A 16,957-nucleotide genomic window follows, 5' to 3' on the forward strand; every position below is an offset into this window, starting at 1 on the left:
TACGTTCTCAAAATATTTTATGATATTTTCGTACGGTAGCTTTATCCGTTGGTCGATTTAAAATTAATTATCACTCGACATGTGTAAAGAACTTTATGTTGGTTGTAGTATTATTATTACATTGTCATCCATTATTCCTTTATTGATGTAAAGATAATTTTGGCAGAATATAACACAGATGAATTTGTCTATTATTTCTTTGGTTAGTGACCTTGCCTACTGTGCTAGAGGTCCCGGGTTCGAATACCGGTAGGCCGTAGGTGCATCATTTATATTTCAAATTCAAATATTTTTATTCAAAATAGGATTCAAAATCACTTATTGAACATCAAAAACTACCACCCATTCAAAAGAGACTGCCTCAGACCTGAGAAGAATTGGCGCAAGAAACTCAGCGGGCTTCTTTTTTGAATATAAAAATATGGATTACAATGTGATATCGTACAATAAACAGTTATAATTAAAGAGCCTGAGGGTGTTCGCTTTACTCCCAGTCCGTGGTGTCATGAAGAAAATCGTTTATACTATCCTACCTTTCCCACACAAACGTTTTTTAACAATTCTTTTAAATTTCGTAACACATTTGTTTTGTACATTTTCTGGGATCATATTGTAGAAGCATATACATCGCCCAACAAAAGACTTACTAACTCCACCTAACCGAGTGGTACGCATAACAAGTTTATGTTTGTTCCTCGTATTAACATTATGAATGTCACAGTTTCTAGAAAATTCGTCAATGTGCTTATGAACATGCAGAACATTATCAAAAATGTATTGAGAAGCAACAGTCAAAATGTTTATTTCTTAAAAATTTTCTCTTTATGATTCTTTAGGACTTAGGTTATAAATCGCGCGAATAGCCCTCTTCTGCAGCACAAAGATTGTATTAATATCGGCCGCACCGCCCCATAACAATATACCATAGGACATAATACTATGAAAATAACTAAAGAAAAGTGAATGAATATGAATGTTTGTTTCCAAGTCATAGATGTTTATATGTATTTATGTATGTTTAAGTAAGTATATTGTATGAAATATATCGTCGTCTTGTACCCATAGTACAGGCTATGCCTAGTTTAGGCCAAGATAATATGTGTAAGAAGAGTGTGTCAATATTATAAAAAACTATAACTAATATATATAATATAATAAATCTGTATTGAAAAATGTTAATTATAAGAAATTCATTTGTATATGCTTAACAAAATTTATAATATGTAGAAAAAGGAACTGATTATTGGGTCTAAAAATAATTAAAAAAATATAATTCATTAATAATTAAATTAAAATTAATAATTAAAAAAAAAAGAATAACAAAAATTTTAATAAACTAATTTTATAAATGTATAATAAATATTTTACTTATTTGAATAAATTATACGAGTATGTCAATGTTCTTATTACACCTAAACATTTCTTGTAAAGGCGTATTTTAAAAGATGACTAAGGACTTGCAGCCTATAAGAGTTATTTCTTAACTGATAATTTAAAAAAGAATAGGTTGGTAAAATCGAAACAACTACTGAAGCGGTACGTAAAGGAAAGTCACAGAAAAATTTTGATTGGTTTAAGAATTTTTTTTACAAGTGATTAATATTTTAACCAACAAAATGACGGTATAGTCATTTTCCGATTTTAGTGATAATTTGTGAAAAAGGTATCAAAACATCGGCACAAGTGTATCAAGATACCATTCTTGAGAAGGATGTGAAGCCCCTCAACAAGACCATGTTCAATAACGAAGAGTGGTCCTTCCAGCATAACTCGGCGCCGGGTCATAAAGCGCGGTCTACGCAGTCTTGGATAGAATCGTACGAACGTTTCGGACTTCATCAGAGCTGAAGACTGGCCGTCGTCAAGTCCCGATCTTAATCCGCTGGATTATGATTTATGGTCAGTTTTAGAGAGTAAGGCTTGCTCTAAGCGCCATGATAATTTGGAGTCCCTAAAAAAATCCGTTCGATTGGCAGTGAAGAATTTTCCCACGGAAAGAGTGCGTGCTTCTATTGATTATTGGCCTCAACGTTTAAAGGACTGTATTCCATTCAATGGAGACCACTTCGAATAAGATATTTATATTTTAAATTATTTTATATTAATGCATTAAACTAACACACTGTAAAAGTAATAAATGTTATTTGCAATATATATTTTTTTCTTTGTTTCAGTATTTATGGAAAGACTAGGTATATAACATAATATTATAGTAGCAGAATTTGACCTAAATTTAACATTGTTGAACGAAAACTAAGAGATTAACTCATAGGAAACTCCAAACAAAAAATAGGAAAATCTACTAACTAATTATTAGAACTACACTCGATTTTAAATAAAAGCTTGTTTCTAGCTCTAGAGGATTCTCGTTCATCGCCGTCAATCGATATACCCAGCGACAAAAATATCGGGAACTATAACTGGTTTTAGTTCCCTGTGTTCAAATATTTATCATTCAAACAAGGAATCACCTCATCGTAGGATTTGATTGCGAAAACAGGAGCCTCTATAATTGAAATACACATTACCATCTATGACCGAGAAGTGAGGACAACTACAAATTAGAAATGTTTAAGCGATCAGTTAGATCCGTCTATAGTTCCCATATTTTTGTCTCTGGCGATACCCATTAACAGCTATGAACGAGAAGTGAGTAGAACTTCCTTAAAGAAATATATCCACGAGCAGTTAGATCCGTCTACAGTTCCGATATTTTTGTTGCTGGTTATACCCATTGAAGGCTATGAACGAGAACTGAGTAGAACTACAAATTAGAAATATATATCAGCGATCAGTAAGATCCGTCTATAGTTCTGGTATTTTTGTCGCTTGCTATACCCATTGACAGCTATGAACGAGAACTGAGTAGAACTACAAATTAAAAATATATCAGCGATCAGTTAGATCCGTCTATAGTTCCCATATTTTTGTCTCTGGCTATACCCATTAACAGCTATGAACGAGAAGTGAGTAGAACTACAAATAAGAAATATATCAGCGATCAGTTAGATCCGTCTATAGCTCCCATATTTTTGTCTCTGGCGATACCCATTAACAGCTATGAACGAGAAGTGAGTAGAACTACAAATAAGAAATATATCAGCGAGCAGTTAGATCCGTCTATAGTTCTGGTATTTTTGTCGCTTGCTATACCCATTGACAGCTATGAACGAGAACTGAGTAGAACTACAAATTAAAAATATATCAGCGATCAGTTAGATCCGTCTATAGTTCCCATATTTTTGTCTCTGGCTATACCCATTAACAGCTATGAACGAGAAGTGAGTAGAACTACAAATAAGAAATATATCAGCGATCAGTTAGATCCGTCTATAGTTCTGATATTTTTGTCGCTTGCTATACCCATTGACAGCTTTGAACGAGAACTGAGTAGAACTACAAATAAGAAATATATCAGCGAGCAGTTAGATCCGTCTATAGTTCCCATATTTTTGTCTCTGGCTATACCCATTAACAGCTATGAACGAGAAGTGAGTAGAACTACAAATAAGAAATATATCAGCGAGCAGTTAGATCCGTCTATAGTTCTGGTATTTTTGTCGCTTGCTATACCCATTGACAGCTATGAACGAGAACTGAGTAGAACTACAAATTAAAAATATATCAGCGATCAGTTAGATCCGTCTATAGTTCCCATATTTTTGTCTCTGGCTATACCCATTAACAGCTATGAACGAGAAGTGAGTAGAACTACAAATAAGAAATATATCAGCGATCAGTTAGATCCGTCTATAGTTCTGATATTTTTGTCGCTTGCTATACCCATTGACAGCTATGAACGAGAACTGAGTAGAACTACAAATTAAAAATATATCAGCGATCAGTTAGATCCGTCTATAGTTCCCATATTTTTGTCTCTGGCTATACCCATTAACAGCTATGAACGAGAACTGAGTAGAACTACAAATAAGAAATATATCAGCAATCAGTTAGATCCGTCTACAGTTCTGATATTTTTGTCGCTGGCTATACCCATTGAAAGCTATAAACGAGAAGTGAGTAGAGCTAGAAACTAGAAACGAGCGCCTATACAAAGGTGGTCAAAAATGTCCAAGTGGCATTGTATATACATATATATTGACTTATACAAATAACATTAATAATTCATTCAAATTAACCCTTTATTTCGTGGCAATAATGTTCAAAGTTTATTTATTATATACGCTCATTAGCTTATCAGAAGCGAGACGAACGTGAACAAAAGGCAATTTTTAATTTGTGTAGCAATGTAGCGTATATTTATTTATCAAATTGATTAAAAACGTAAGTTAATTTAGTTATTTTCTTTATCTTTCATTTAATTTTGTTAATTTAATGGGGCATTTATCCGATATACTTACTCCGTCCATCCCTTTTTAAGTTGGGATAACCTTTTATTTGGACTTTTTTTTCTCTAAGCACTATCACAGCGTTTTTTTCACGGCTTTGTATTCAAAGTGTGGTTGAAACTCAACTGAACGGAATGTCTGGCTTATAGACGTGTAGGCAGAAATTTTGCTTCAGACATTTTTTGAGCATGATTGTGAGCCTAGTTGTTTATTGTTCGTAGTAATGTACGGATTAGAAATGAGTTATCGAGCAGCTAGATTCGATTGTAGTTCCAATATTTATGTCACTGGGCATACTCATCGATGGCGATGGGGCCAGAGGTAGGGCTAGAAACTTGAAACAAGCTGGCGATCATCTAGAATCGAGTGTAGTTCTAATAGCTTTATTGCTGGGTTATAACGAATGTACGAGCGTGAAGGGCAATTACTCGCACTGTAATAGAAAATGACTGCTGGGGGTCGCTCAGTGAGTAATAATGATCGTCAAACGATCTTTGCTTGTTGAGTGTTATCTTTACAATACCTTGTTGCTGCAACAATCGACTGGAGAGAGTCCTCGCCGACGCGACAGTGTGAACAGTCAGAGATCAATTTATCATTTATGGAATAGTTGATAGCTTTCGTAGTAGTTAGTAGATATCTCGCCGAAGGTGGGGCAAGTGCCTCAAACATTGTGAATCGAATTTGCTCTTGTAAAAAGGTTTTCTATAATACGGAGCCTCCTACGAGTTAATCTCTCTATGTTTTTGTTTAAAGTTAGTAATTTTAATGTCATATTCTGCTACTATAATATTATATTATAATAAAATCCTTTACAAGAAATGTTAGGTATAATAAACGAACAATGACATGTTATTTAATTTATTAAATCAGTTTATAATATCAGTATAAAATCACAGAAATTATTTCTACATATTAATATTGTTAAGCACAAGTATACAAACAAATACCTTATACCGAAACTATTTCTAAATCAATAAATAAAAAATGGATGACAATGTAATTATACGTAATACTGCATCCAACGTATAGAAAATAAATATGTAAGTATTCGGGAACAATGTAGTGTTTTATTAGGTGCCATCTTAATAACATAGTTGTTACATATCTGTTAGAAAGTATACAATGGTACAGAGTAAGTAACTTAAATTTTACAAATATTCCGCTGTCGTTATCCCTTGTGTCGTGAGGTCCAGACTCTTCCCATATATTTTACAAAATAAAATTAATAACTTTGGTTATTCATTTTATTTTGGTTATTAATTTAATTATTAAAATTATTGATTTTTAGTTTCGTACATTTATAAGTTTTTATGTATCATTATAGTTTAAAACTATTAGTTTAAATTTTAACCATTCGAATATTACTTTCTTACAACTGCGTTTAGTCTTATCTATAGAACTCCTATTTTGCTTACAAAATTTACTGTACAGGCAACCAAGAATATATCATATAGAAAAGACTCTTGGGTGATTCCATAGCAGCGCCTTATGAGAAACGTGATTGTTTTTTTGCAGTTTTGTATATTTTGTTATGTAGAGGAGAAATTATAGCCATATTCGAAGATGGTAAAGCTGTGAGAAACTTCTGCAAAGTGCATCAATGTAGTATGACCAAGTTAAACTCTCATCAATTAACTCACCTAGATATTAAATGTGTGAGACTCGTTCAAGTGGTGTACAAGTTCTATTGTTTTGAGCATATTATGTTGTTAAGCAAGCATGCAGGTAAATATGTAGAAGATCTTTAGGGGCAGAGCGTGCGGATATATTAAAAGCTATATATTTTGTTGTTAATATTAATATTGAGGAGGTTATTTTGAAGCCATTGTGATAACTTAGATAATCCTTCCTGAGCCACACAAACTACATCGCCCCATGATTTTTAACAGCATACATTTACATAAAATATCGCCGTTGGTCCCAAAACACTTCCCTGAGGAACCCCATGGCGGGTTTTTACGAAATAACTAGCGTGTTGGCCCATACTCATACTTTGTCTTCGATTAATATGGAATCGATCTTCGATAAAAATGCAACCAGCAAAGCCTCTAACTCCATCCTTTCATATTTTTTGATAAGTATTGGCCGGGAAGCAGTATTAAAGGCCTTGGCTAGATCCAGGTAGGTTTATAAAGTAATAAAATGAATATAGTATAAGATACACAATTCCGCCAGACATTGATTTTTTATAGAGCCTCAAAGGGTTTAGACACCGTTTTTGTTGAAAGCTCCCAGATGGATTATTTTTTCCGTCACCTCCAACAAATTTATTATACTCATTTATACATAGACTTAACAAATTATATACTAAAACCGTCCTCGGGAACCACCCTATCCATTCATAGTCTAGGTGTCAACATCAACATAATAAAATTCTACTCATGCAAATTTTATCTTACTGTCTACACTTAAGGTTCAATTAACAAAGCAACCTATTAAAAGCATTAATTACAGTTGCTGACACATGTAATAAGAACACGCCGAGAATAGTTCCGCAAAATTTTCACGATGAAAGGGGAAATGAAATGAAAATTACAAATAAACACAAACAAATATTACATGATAGTTTCTTCGGGAGCTGTGGTTAGCAAAAAAATATGGCCACACAATTTTATGAGCCATATTTCTTATTATCTACTACATATTTGATCGACAGAGTTAACAATAAAAATACCATTATTATATTATGCTTCTATGAAAGAATAAACACAAATTTTAATAAATGCGTTTTCTTACACAGACAATTAAAACTAGGCACATAGCTAGGGTTAACTATCTTCGGACTAGATGTCTCAGTTGCTCAGTATATTATTTATATCATCGGGCTATTGAGACTATTGAGCCTTTAATTGAATGGTTTGAGATTGATAAAAAAAGTGTTAACAATAAACGCATGAATTATAATTTTTTTTACGGAAGAGACGACAAACGACCGTATGTGTTACCTGACGTTGAGTGATCACCGCCACACACATCTCTTGCTACACTATAGCAATCACAGGAGCATTGCCGGAACTTATGAAAAGTGCACGAGCATTATTTGAAGGTACCCATGTCTTATCGTCGTGGAAACACCGCACAAGGAAGCTCATTCCACAGCTTGGTTGTACGTCTAAGAAAGTTCCTTTAAAACCGCACTGTGGAGGAACGCCACACATCAATATGGCGGGGGTGATATTCTATTATGCGGCGAGTCGTGCGTAAGTGCGTGTAATTTGGCAGCAGGAATCAGGTGAAACACCACTTCAGAACATTTTTGCCATTTTAGCGTTTTGGTCTTTATGTCTATAGACACTATGTTTAGACAGTATTTGCATCACGTATATTACCATGGGTGTGGAAAATCAGCATGTCCCATGGTTCTAGTTTATCGTTGAAATGTAACACTTTGAATAGATACCTACCTAATCTTGCTATAAGACTATAGCTAAAGATATTATGGATTTTAACCATTTATATTAAATTTTGAGCGGGCATCCTCGGCTAGGTCCGCGTAGCGTCGTTTACTTCACATTCTGGCGATTGAATTGGATATTGTTCAAAATAATAAAAGATGTAATAATAAATAAATATAATCTTATTTCATTTCATATGTTGTAGCACGCATATAATATTCTTATAGATAAATTCTTTTAACTTTAATTTTTTGTTTCATGCACTAAACTTGCCAAAATAGATAAGTCACATTCAGATTGGCTAAGCCGATTCTGGAATAAGCCTGCACACACAAATCAACAAGTGGAAACAAAAATTGGTTAGTAATATTTAATGTCTCGATGAAGTTACAATTTTATTATAATGGTTAAATTGTAGGTAGATGCGGTTACAAAATGGATCAAGTCTTTTAGGAGGAGTAGAATATAAAACATGCTATTTTCTTGAAGGTCTCTAAGGCCTAATGGTTCGTAAAAACGGCGGCCGGTAATTGATTCTTGCAAATAGCGCAGTTGTTGAATGGATATCTGCATCAGTTCTTGAAACCATGGTTGTATTGATGTTGTAAGATATTAAATTTTTTTTAACTATTAAACGTCTGTACTACCACAGCAACCAATTCTTATATACTGATAGAGTTATTTTGCTATTCTTAAAGAATAAACACAATTTCTGGTATACAGAGTTTATTTATTCATCGCTCTAGACACATACTTACATTGCATGATCCTACTGTTGAGAAGACAATGCAGAGTAATAAAAATAGTATATTGTTATCAGTCCCTAATATAGGTGTTAATTTTCAAGTAAATCTGATGTCTTGAAGCGAGTGAAAATCAAGTTCATACTCTGTTACATACACCGATGCATGCGTTACATTTATGCTCCTTTTTATGTATGTTAATTAATTTAAAGCGGTTAAAAAATCACTTATTATGCTTCATATAGGAAGCAAGGCTTTGATAGATTGATCTATTAATTATTAGTATTGATACTTACTTCTGCCCTTGCTATCAGTAGCCGCCACTATCGACCATGTCGAAGATCACAAACTATCTATCATTTACTCTTAGATATATTTATTCTTTAGATTTTTCACACGTTGGCTCAGGATACTCTCGACGACTTTTTATAGAGAGTGGTTATAGCATAGACCTTTAGGCATCGGATAGATAAGGGCCTTAAATTTATTTGCTTATTTTATTGTGCTCCCACTGAGTCTCACATTGCTGTTATAAAATGCTTTCATATTATTAAGTAGTAATATTAGTAAATAGTAGTTATTATTTAAGTAGTGGGAGGCTCCTTTGCTAAGCAGTAATGTATAAGCATTAATTTATTTCTGTCTGAAGGGCGCGACTAACGTCTTTTGCCTCAAGGTGACGAGCGCAATTGTAGTGCCACTCAGAATTTTTGAATCCTGAGCAGCAGCAGCAGGGCTTATCAAATATCATCAGCTGAACTGATCCTGCTCGTCTCATCCCTTATTCTCATAATAAATATCATTATTAATCTTAGTAGCCGTCTCTAAAAAACGTTAGTTCAATATAGTTAATAATGTTAGTTCACACACACACGCTTGTTACTGCAGGGTATGCGGAGAGTGCGGGCTCTGTTGTTGCGTGGTGAGCGTGATTTAACTATTTGTAAGTATTTTCCATCAGTGTAGGAGCACTCAAAACATCTAACCTTCCTAATATTTGTTAGCAAGTATTAGAGTTGTCACCCTTACTTTCTCGTTGGCACTCGTAAAATACTTATCATATTCCACAGACCAATTTGTCGGCATATTCAGCATATTTTGTACTCTACTAAAAAAAAGGATTTGGAAAGGAGGAAAAACGGACACATGGTGCTAAGAGCAGTCCATTAACCATTAAGTGTTAAATAATTTGTATTTACTTATGTATGTACTACTTTACTATTTGTATTACTCTATGTAAGTACATACTATATGTTACAAATAAACAATTTTCTGTCTTTCTAAAGGCTTTAGTTTCGTAATGGTAATAATATTTAACAATAATTACGTAATGTAGGCAGGCGTCTTCTAAATAACTTAATCTTAGTCTCACGGCAACTTATACAGACTGAAGACTGTTTTTAACATTTAATATAAAAAGGATCCTTAAGAAAATTAGGTCATGTGTCATGAATGCCAACTTTAATCTGCTCTGTCTGCAAATTCCTTGCATTTGGCGATGATAGAAATAAAATAAAATATCGGAATAAAATAAAGAGTTTTATTGATATCAGTTTCTCAAAACTTGCTACTAAATATACAATTTTACAAGAGATAGAGACAGTAACTGTTTATATGTAAGTAAGTAAGTAACTGTAGTATGTTTGTATGTGTAAAAGTATAGGTATCATGCTACCAACACTACTTTGAGATTGATTTTCTGTAAATTTTAATACACATTATGAATAAGGAAGGCCTGGCATAACAATTCATTATAGATGATACTGATGATAAATTATATTATGTTTATTTTTATACATTACTAGGGGTTCCCGCACGCTTCGCTGGGCGAATTTTAAAAGGAAATAAATTAAATTTTATTCATCTTATTACAAATACAATAAAAAAATAACTAGCCATATACCATCAAATTTCGCATCGAATAGTGGTAGTTTCATGTGGATACAGTTAGTGGTTTAGGCATGAAAGAGCGAGCCTACAAAGACCATTTTGATATTACTGCTAATTAACTTTTGCACTTTTGATCATGTGTAATAGAATATTATAACCGTATTTTTATTTTTATAAAAGCTATAAAGAGCTTGTTTGGAGATATATTGTTATGGTAAGCTTGAGTAGCATTTTATGCAGATGACAAGTGGAAATACAAGCAGCGGAGAAGAGAACCCACCCTCCACGCCACTCCATTACTTCTCAACATAGAACTAATATAGGCACATAGAGCATAACAACACTAAGCATTGCAGTAAGCATTAGTTACTAATAAATAGTAAACGTAAAATACACAATAATTGACGTTAAATTCATAAAAAATCATAGAACACACACTTACCCAAAACGTATATTGAAGGTAATGTAGATAGAGTGCACGGCAACACGAAGCTACGCAGTAAACATAACAATCGCAGCCACAAAGCTAAAGTTCATGATTGCTGTGTAATAAGTAATAGTTAACTTCAATATAGGTAGTGAGACACAGACGGGTAAACAAAATACAATTAAGAGGGTAAAGACTAGAATAAGCTTTTCTACAAGAACTTTGAAAATCTAATACTTAACATTCAAATTTTCAAACATACAGCAACAACAAACATAGAAGAAAAGCAGTTCCATGCAATTATGTTATGCTAAGATGAATAAGTGTGTATAATATGTTTATTATTTAAGTAAGGGAAGAAGTTAAGTAAAGTTTAGTTAACTCCAAAACCCTTTTTTACAACAAATGTATTTCTTACATTTTTTTGGATTTAGGAGTTTCCACACAGGAGGCACCCTGCGGTTCATCCGATGAATCAGTGTGGGATGATTGCTGGTCATCCGGCTGGGAAGAAGGACCAGCAATAAGCCCCTGTTCATCATCTTTTTTATCTCCCTGTCGACGACGCTTACTCAATCCCATGAAATTCTTCACCTTCTTGAAAGTTGATTTTTTTTGAGCTGGAGGATCCGGTGGACTTTTGTTGTCTTGTCTTGCTGGAGAGCTCCGTCTGTTGGGATAGTAATACAATTAGATTAGAATGTACTTATAATAAAATACAATCGTATTTTTATTGTTCTAAAAAATTGTTTGCGCAGTTCAAATTTATATCAAGCAATCTAATCTAATCGCCGCATTAGGTTGGATGAGGGCAGCGTAAGATCGTCTTAGAAATCGTTCGAGTAACCTTTGTCCAGCAGTAGACGCGTGATGACGATGATGAATCTAATATTTGCGACTTCAGAATTAGATCACTTTTAGTTAACTAACATAAATGATAGTAGATAATAGAAATTTTTATTTAATTGAGAGAACTTGGAACAATGACACTTTTAATATTTTACTTTGATTTCATGATAGCATTAAATACGGTCCCCATTAAAAAAAAAGGAGTCATCAATCAAAGAAGCATAAAGATGACCTGACTACAGGAAAATGAATGACAAATTTTGATGTGTGCGTTAGTTTTATAATCAAAATACTTAGGATGTAATATCAAGCATGCCTGATTGTTAACGAATTGTACATCAAAATTGGTCACAGAAACAGTAGATTCACTTGCCTTTTCTATCTTGTTGTATCTTGCGTTAGAGATGTCTTCTCCCTCAATTTTGATTTGACATTGTGTGCGTTAGCTAGTGGCTTAATATTAAAAATAATAAGGAGCTAATGCAGTGTGGCTGACTGTTTATGACTTGTCAATCAAACGAGACGCAGATGTCTCGACAAGGGTATAAAAATGAGCAGAATTTTTTGCCTAATGCTGAGGTATGTGTTTACGTTAGGGTGAATATCTGCTGTGCCGTCTCGCCAATTTTGAAGGTAGGAACTTCTACTCTCTAGCTGCTGTAGATTTGAGGATTTACAGGTCCGATAGTGGTAACGCAGAAACAAATCATCTCATGGGCTGTGTTTGAACGGAAATTGACGACGTGCTTGCACAGATCCCCTCTGCTGAAATCGTAGTCTTGGGTGATTTCGACGGGCACACAATCTTTCATACTTTTAAAGGATGCAGAGAGTAGGGGAAAGCTGCAACAAATTTTTTTTTGCCCACACTTCTAATAGAATAATTTATTTTTAAAATACACAGATCACTCCAATTACAATGGCTGACAGTCTTTCTGATTTGTTGAATCATATATAAAGATTATAAATAGACAGAGTCATTACTAACACAATTTTAATGCAACTCTACTAATGGTATATAAGATTAAAAACAAAAAGAATTCTAAAGGAATCAATTTTGAGAAAATAAATGCCTTTTATGCCCTTTCATGCCTTTTATAAAAAAAAATCGAGCTAAAGACTAATTTGTTCAAAGTTTTGCGAAATAAGCTCGGGTCTTACCTCAAACCCCGTATCAGGTTAGACCCGAATTGTTAGACCGAAGTTAACTGTTCCGGATGAACTTTGCAACTGTCTCCTTCAGCCACATGAGGTAACTTCTTTTCCGCTTTAATTTTTGACTTGATTACGTCTTATACATTGATGAAAACCGGCTGTTTCGTTACGCCTGAGCCGAGCAACAATCGGTTGTTATAGAGAGGCAAAATCGACTTAAGGTGTGGTTTTAAGTAAAACAAATATTTTCGTATATTTATAGAAATTAATGATAATTCAGTGATAATGATTCAATTCAATTCATAAAATAATAAAATTTTTCATCAATGTTTTCATAGACGTTATCATATTATTTTCTAACTCTTCTTTAAAGTATTGCTTATGCAATAATGTTTTTTATTGTTGATATTTTTATTGCTAGGAGATTATAAATTATTATATTTTTTTCAAATATGAAGATAATCTAGTTTGCACAATTATTTGAAATAATTTTTCGAACTCTTGAAATTATTTTACTAATAAAAACAATTTATTTTTATTGAATGTGCTTTGTATAGCTTTTGAATTGTTGTTCTTTGTACTCCTTTAATCCTCTTCTGAAAAAAAAACACACATTGCTCATTCTTATTCAGGAGGTTGTGGAATTGGAGGCAAATTTCTATTGGGCCACTTTCTTGTAATAAAATCAACAAGATTTTCCAAATTGATAGTTTTTGATTTAGCTGACTTAGGTCCAGGAAAACTGTTAATGATTTCTTCTACAAGATCCTTGTCTAAGGACGCTCCAGCTCTAGACATTGCAACAGTAAAGTTTTTAGAAGTCATAATTGCTGAGTTTTCTTTTAAAAGATTCATAGCAACAATAGCTATATCAATATAACTCTTTTTCCGTCTCTTAGTGAGAAACTCAACACGGTTTAAAACTATATCTCTCATATCAGGCTCTATAGGTTGATAGCTACCAACGACTCTTCCATAAGTTACGACGATATTATAATCTTTAGATTTTTTTACTTCGTCGAGAAGCTGCAAAAATTTATTATCAACGAATACATCATCCATTAAAATATTTTTCACCTTCACTGACTTCAATTTAATTTTTTGTAACACGTTGAAGGCATCTTCTGTTGTAATTGAGTTGTATGATAAATTTAATGTCACTATGTTTTTTGCTTTATTGAGTGCAGTCACAATATATTTTATAGCTTCTCCACTAAGTCTATTATGACTCAGATTTAAAACACGTATATTCTTCGATTTGATTATATTTTTCATAGCGTTTCCAATCCGACTACCATTGAGAGAGTTCCAAGATAAGTTTAGTTCTTCAAGCCTATTATTTTCTCCAAATTGTTTAAGTAGATCAATAGTCCCACATTCTGGGGCAAATAGTTTATTCCATGATAAATCAACATGAGTAAATGTGTTATTATAAATGTTGAAAGCTTTTGCTAAGCTGTTCAGAGATCTACCTGTAATATTATTGTGACTCAGACAAATATGTTCGAGATCAATTCCAAGAGAAACTTTTTCCGCTAGATATTCGATACCTACATCGCCAATTAAATTTCTATTTAAATTTAACAGACGTAAACCCCTATTCATCAAAAGCCCCAAGAAAATACGTTTCGCACCATTAGGTCCAATTCTACAACCAGTTAAATCCAGTTCAAGAAGAGTATTATTGTAGATTAACATTTCTCCAAGGTGAAAACAAGCGTCTTCATTGAGAAAGTTATCAGTAAGATTTAAAATTGTCACAGTTTTATTCCATTGCAAAGATATCGTCATCGGTCTTACACCAAAAGCATTGACACAATAAAATCTTAAATCAACTGTATTTGTAAGTAAACTTCGATGAAAAGATTTGACAGGGCTTTGATTCATTTCCTTGCATATTTCTAAATATAAGTCTTGACCATCGTTAGCAAAACTTAGTTTTTCTTCAGATTCTTTTAGCGCAGACATTATTCCAGGGTCTAAGATTGCCGGGTAACTAATATAAGGATGCAAAAGAATTGAGCTTTTCGACATCGTCAGATATTTGGTACATATATCTCCACTGCCAGGACTATAAAGATCTTGTGCGTGTAAGACCCGCTTTTTGTTTTCTTCTTGCATTTCAATATATAAAGAAGGACATTCTTCCGTTAACTCGTCATTATAACTCTCTTCCATCTCAGCATCGAAGACAAGCTCTGTTTGTATTGACGACATATTCGTTTTTAGAAGGTATTATAATATGTTTTAATTGAATTAATTCACTATAAATAATTTAAATAATAATATTGCACAACTTGAATCAAAATATAACATGTCAAATATTTGACATAATTACATTGTCTTAATGTATTTTTAATTCCATAATACTTGTAATATGAGGTATTGACATGCCATTTTAAATATCAGTTTTAATCAGAATAAAGTCTGTAATAATTGATGGCAGACGCAGTCTAATTATGCATTGATGCGTTAAACTTCTGTCAGTCTTGTTAATTATTCTCAACTGCTGTATAATACCTTTGTATGTATTATATTATTTAAATTTCCTACTTCAGAAGTAGCACATATTATGTTTTATATACCCTGGAAGGTGCCTTCGTAGACAACCTGGCCAACAGTGCTTGACTTGTCTCCTTCAAATAATATATAATCGGAAAAGATATATGTAATTTTTCGATTTTCCGACACCTTGATGTTAGTTGTAATCTTGGATTGCTGTTAATTTGTTTCATGCTTCAGCTACTATTAAACTTTTTAAACTGAACCACAACCAGTGGACGAGAATTATATAAATTTTAATAAGTTTGAAAATAAAATAATTTTTATTCATTTATTTCTATTTTATTAAAATAAATTAATGATATTACATAGTCGTTATTTAATTAATTATGTAGTCTAATAATATTTTCGTTGGTTTTGTTAAATACCTTCTTCATTACAATATTGTTCTTTCTACAAACATATAGTAGCACAAGTATATAAAGAATATCGTTAGGATGTCTATTTTGTTACACAAACAATTTTTGGCAGACTACAATTATACTGACTAGACATAATTTACATGAAACGTATGTGTCAGCCAGTGACAGTCGATAGACTTGGGAAACATTATTTTTTTAGCTGAAATTATATACTAATTATACCCCTATGTAACTACTTGTAGTATACAGCACTCTGACACGATTTATATGGTTTTATTCTTAGATAATTCATACGTCTGGATAGAGCCTCTTTCTGTTAGCCGAAGCATGACAGCAGGCCAGATTTATAGATTTTTTTTATGAAAATAAGAGACGAGACGAGCAGGACGTTCAGCTCATGGAAATTGATACGCCTTGCCTATTACAATGCGGTGCCACTCAGGATTCTTTAAAAACCCATAAATTCTGAGTGGCACTACAGTTGCGCTTGTCACCTTGAGACATAAGATGTTAAGTCACATTTGCCCAGTAATTTTTACACATTACTGCTTCACCCTAGAAATAGGCGCCATTGTGTTACCGATAAAATATCCGGCATCCTGTGCAAAGGAGCCTCCCACTGGTGTAGTCCTTAGTGTGCATGACAACAACGTCTTATAGTAGCGATACGTCTTAAAGTAGAGGCTAACAGTTCACCAGTATTTTTTGCGTCGGGTCCACACACATCTGAGTTTTTATTTATTATAATTTTTATAGATTTATAATAAAAAAAATTCACAATATACTCTGATATGTTAAGTAAGCTGGCACTATAAAATTATGTTTACATCAAACAAATTTAAAAATATAGAGCAGTCACTGGCAAATTTTTATAAAACCTTTTTGATCACAATCGCTATAAATACTTTTTATTAAGACAATAAATTTATCAGCTTTCAAAATTGTGATAATTTTGAAAGAACTCTTTGATGATAAATTTGAAAATTCTCCACTCTATCACAGAAGAAAGAGAAGGTATGACTCTATATATATAACCATACTTTAATCTAAATCTCTTCTAAGTGTAGTATTATTATTTGTTTAGTTTTTGTTAATAGGTAATATTAGACTATTCTACAGGAATCCCTGAGAAGGTGAAGGACTCCTCCAAAAAATTGCTCATGTCTTTGTTCTGAGAAGTTTCTATCCAGAAAGGTCCGACAATTTTCTTTAGTATTCTCGA

At 33.0% G+C, this 16,957-nt stretch overlaps 2 protein-coding genes across 2 annotated transcripts in view; both read right to left on the reverse strand.

Annotated features, from left to right (window-relative positions):
* Positions 1–16,957, reverse strand: part of LOC126978888 (otoferlin-like) — a 107,401-nt gene that overhangs the window by 30,218 nt on the left and 60,226 nt on the right. The window contains exon 5 of the mRNA XM_050828003.1: positions 11,226–11,477. Within this exon, the coding sequence (XP_050683960.1) occupies positions 11,226–11,477 (252 nt within the window). The remainder of the gene's footprint in view (positions 1–11,225; positions 11,478–16,957) is intronic.
* LOC126978394 (uncharacterized) lies at positions 13,222–15,102 on the reverse strand. The gene has a single exon (XM_050827164.1). The coding sequence runs from the start codon at positions 15,026–15,028 to the stop codon at positions 13,436–13,438; it is 1,593 nt and encodes a 530-aa protein (XP_050683121.1). The 5' UTR covers positions 15,029–15,102; the 3' UTR covers positions 13,222–13,435.

This window comes from Leptidea sinapis, chromosome Z (assembly GCF_905404315.1).
Source record: "Leptidea sinapis chromosome Z, ilLepSina1.1, whole genome shotgun sequence".
In the NCBI taxonomy this organism is placed as follows: domain Eukaryota; kingdom Metazoa; phylum Arthropoda; class Insecta; order Lepidoptera; family Pieridae; genus Leptidea; species Leptidea sinapis.

Excerpts from the sequence above, each read along its gene's own strand:
- LOC126978394 (XM_050827164.1), bottom strand. The coding sequence starts at position 15,028 with ATGTCGTCAATACAAACAGAGCTTGTCTTCGATGCTGAGATGGAAGAG.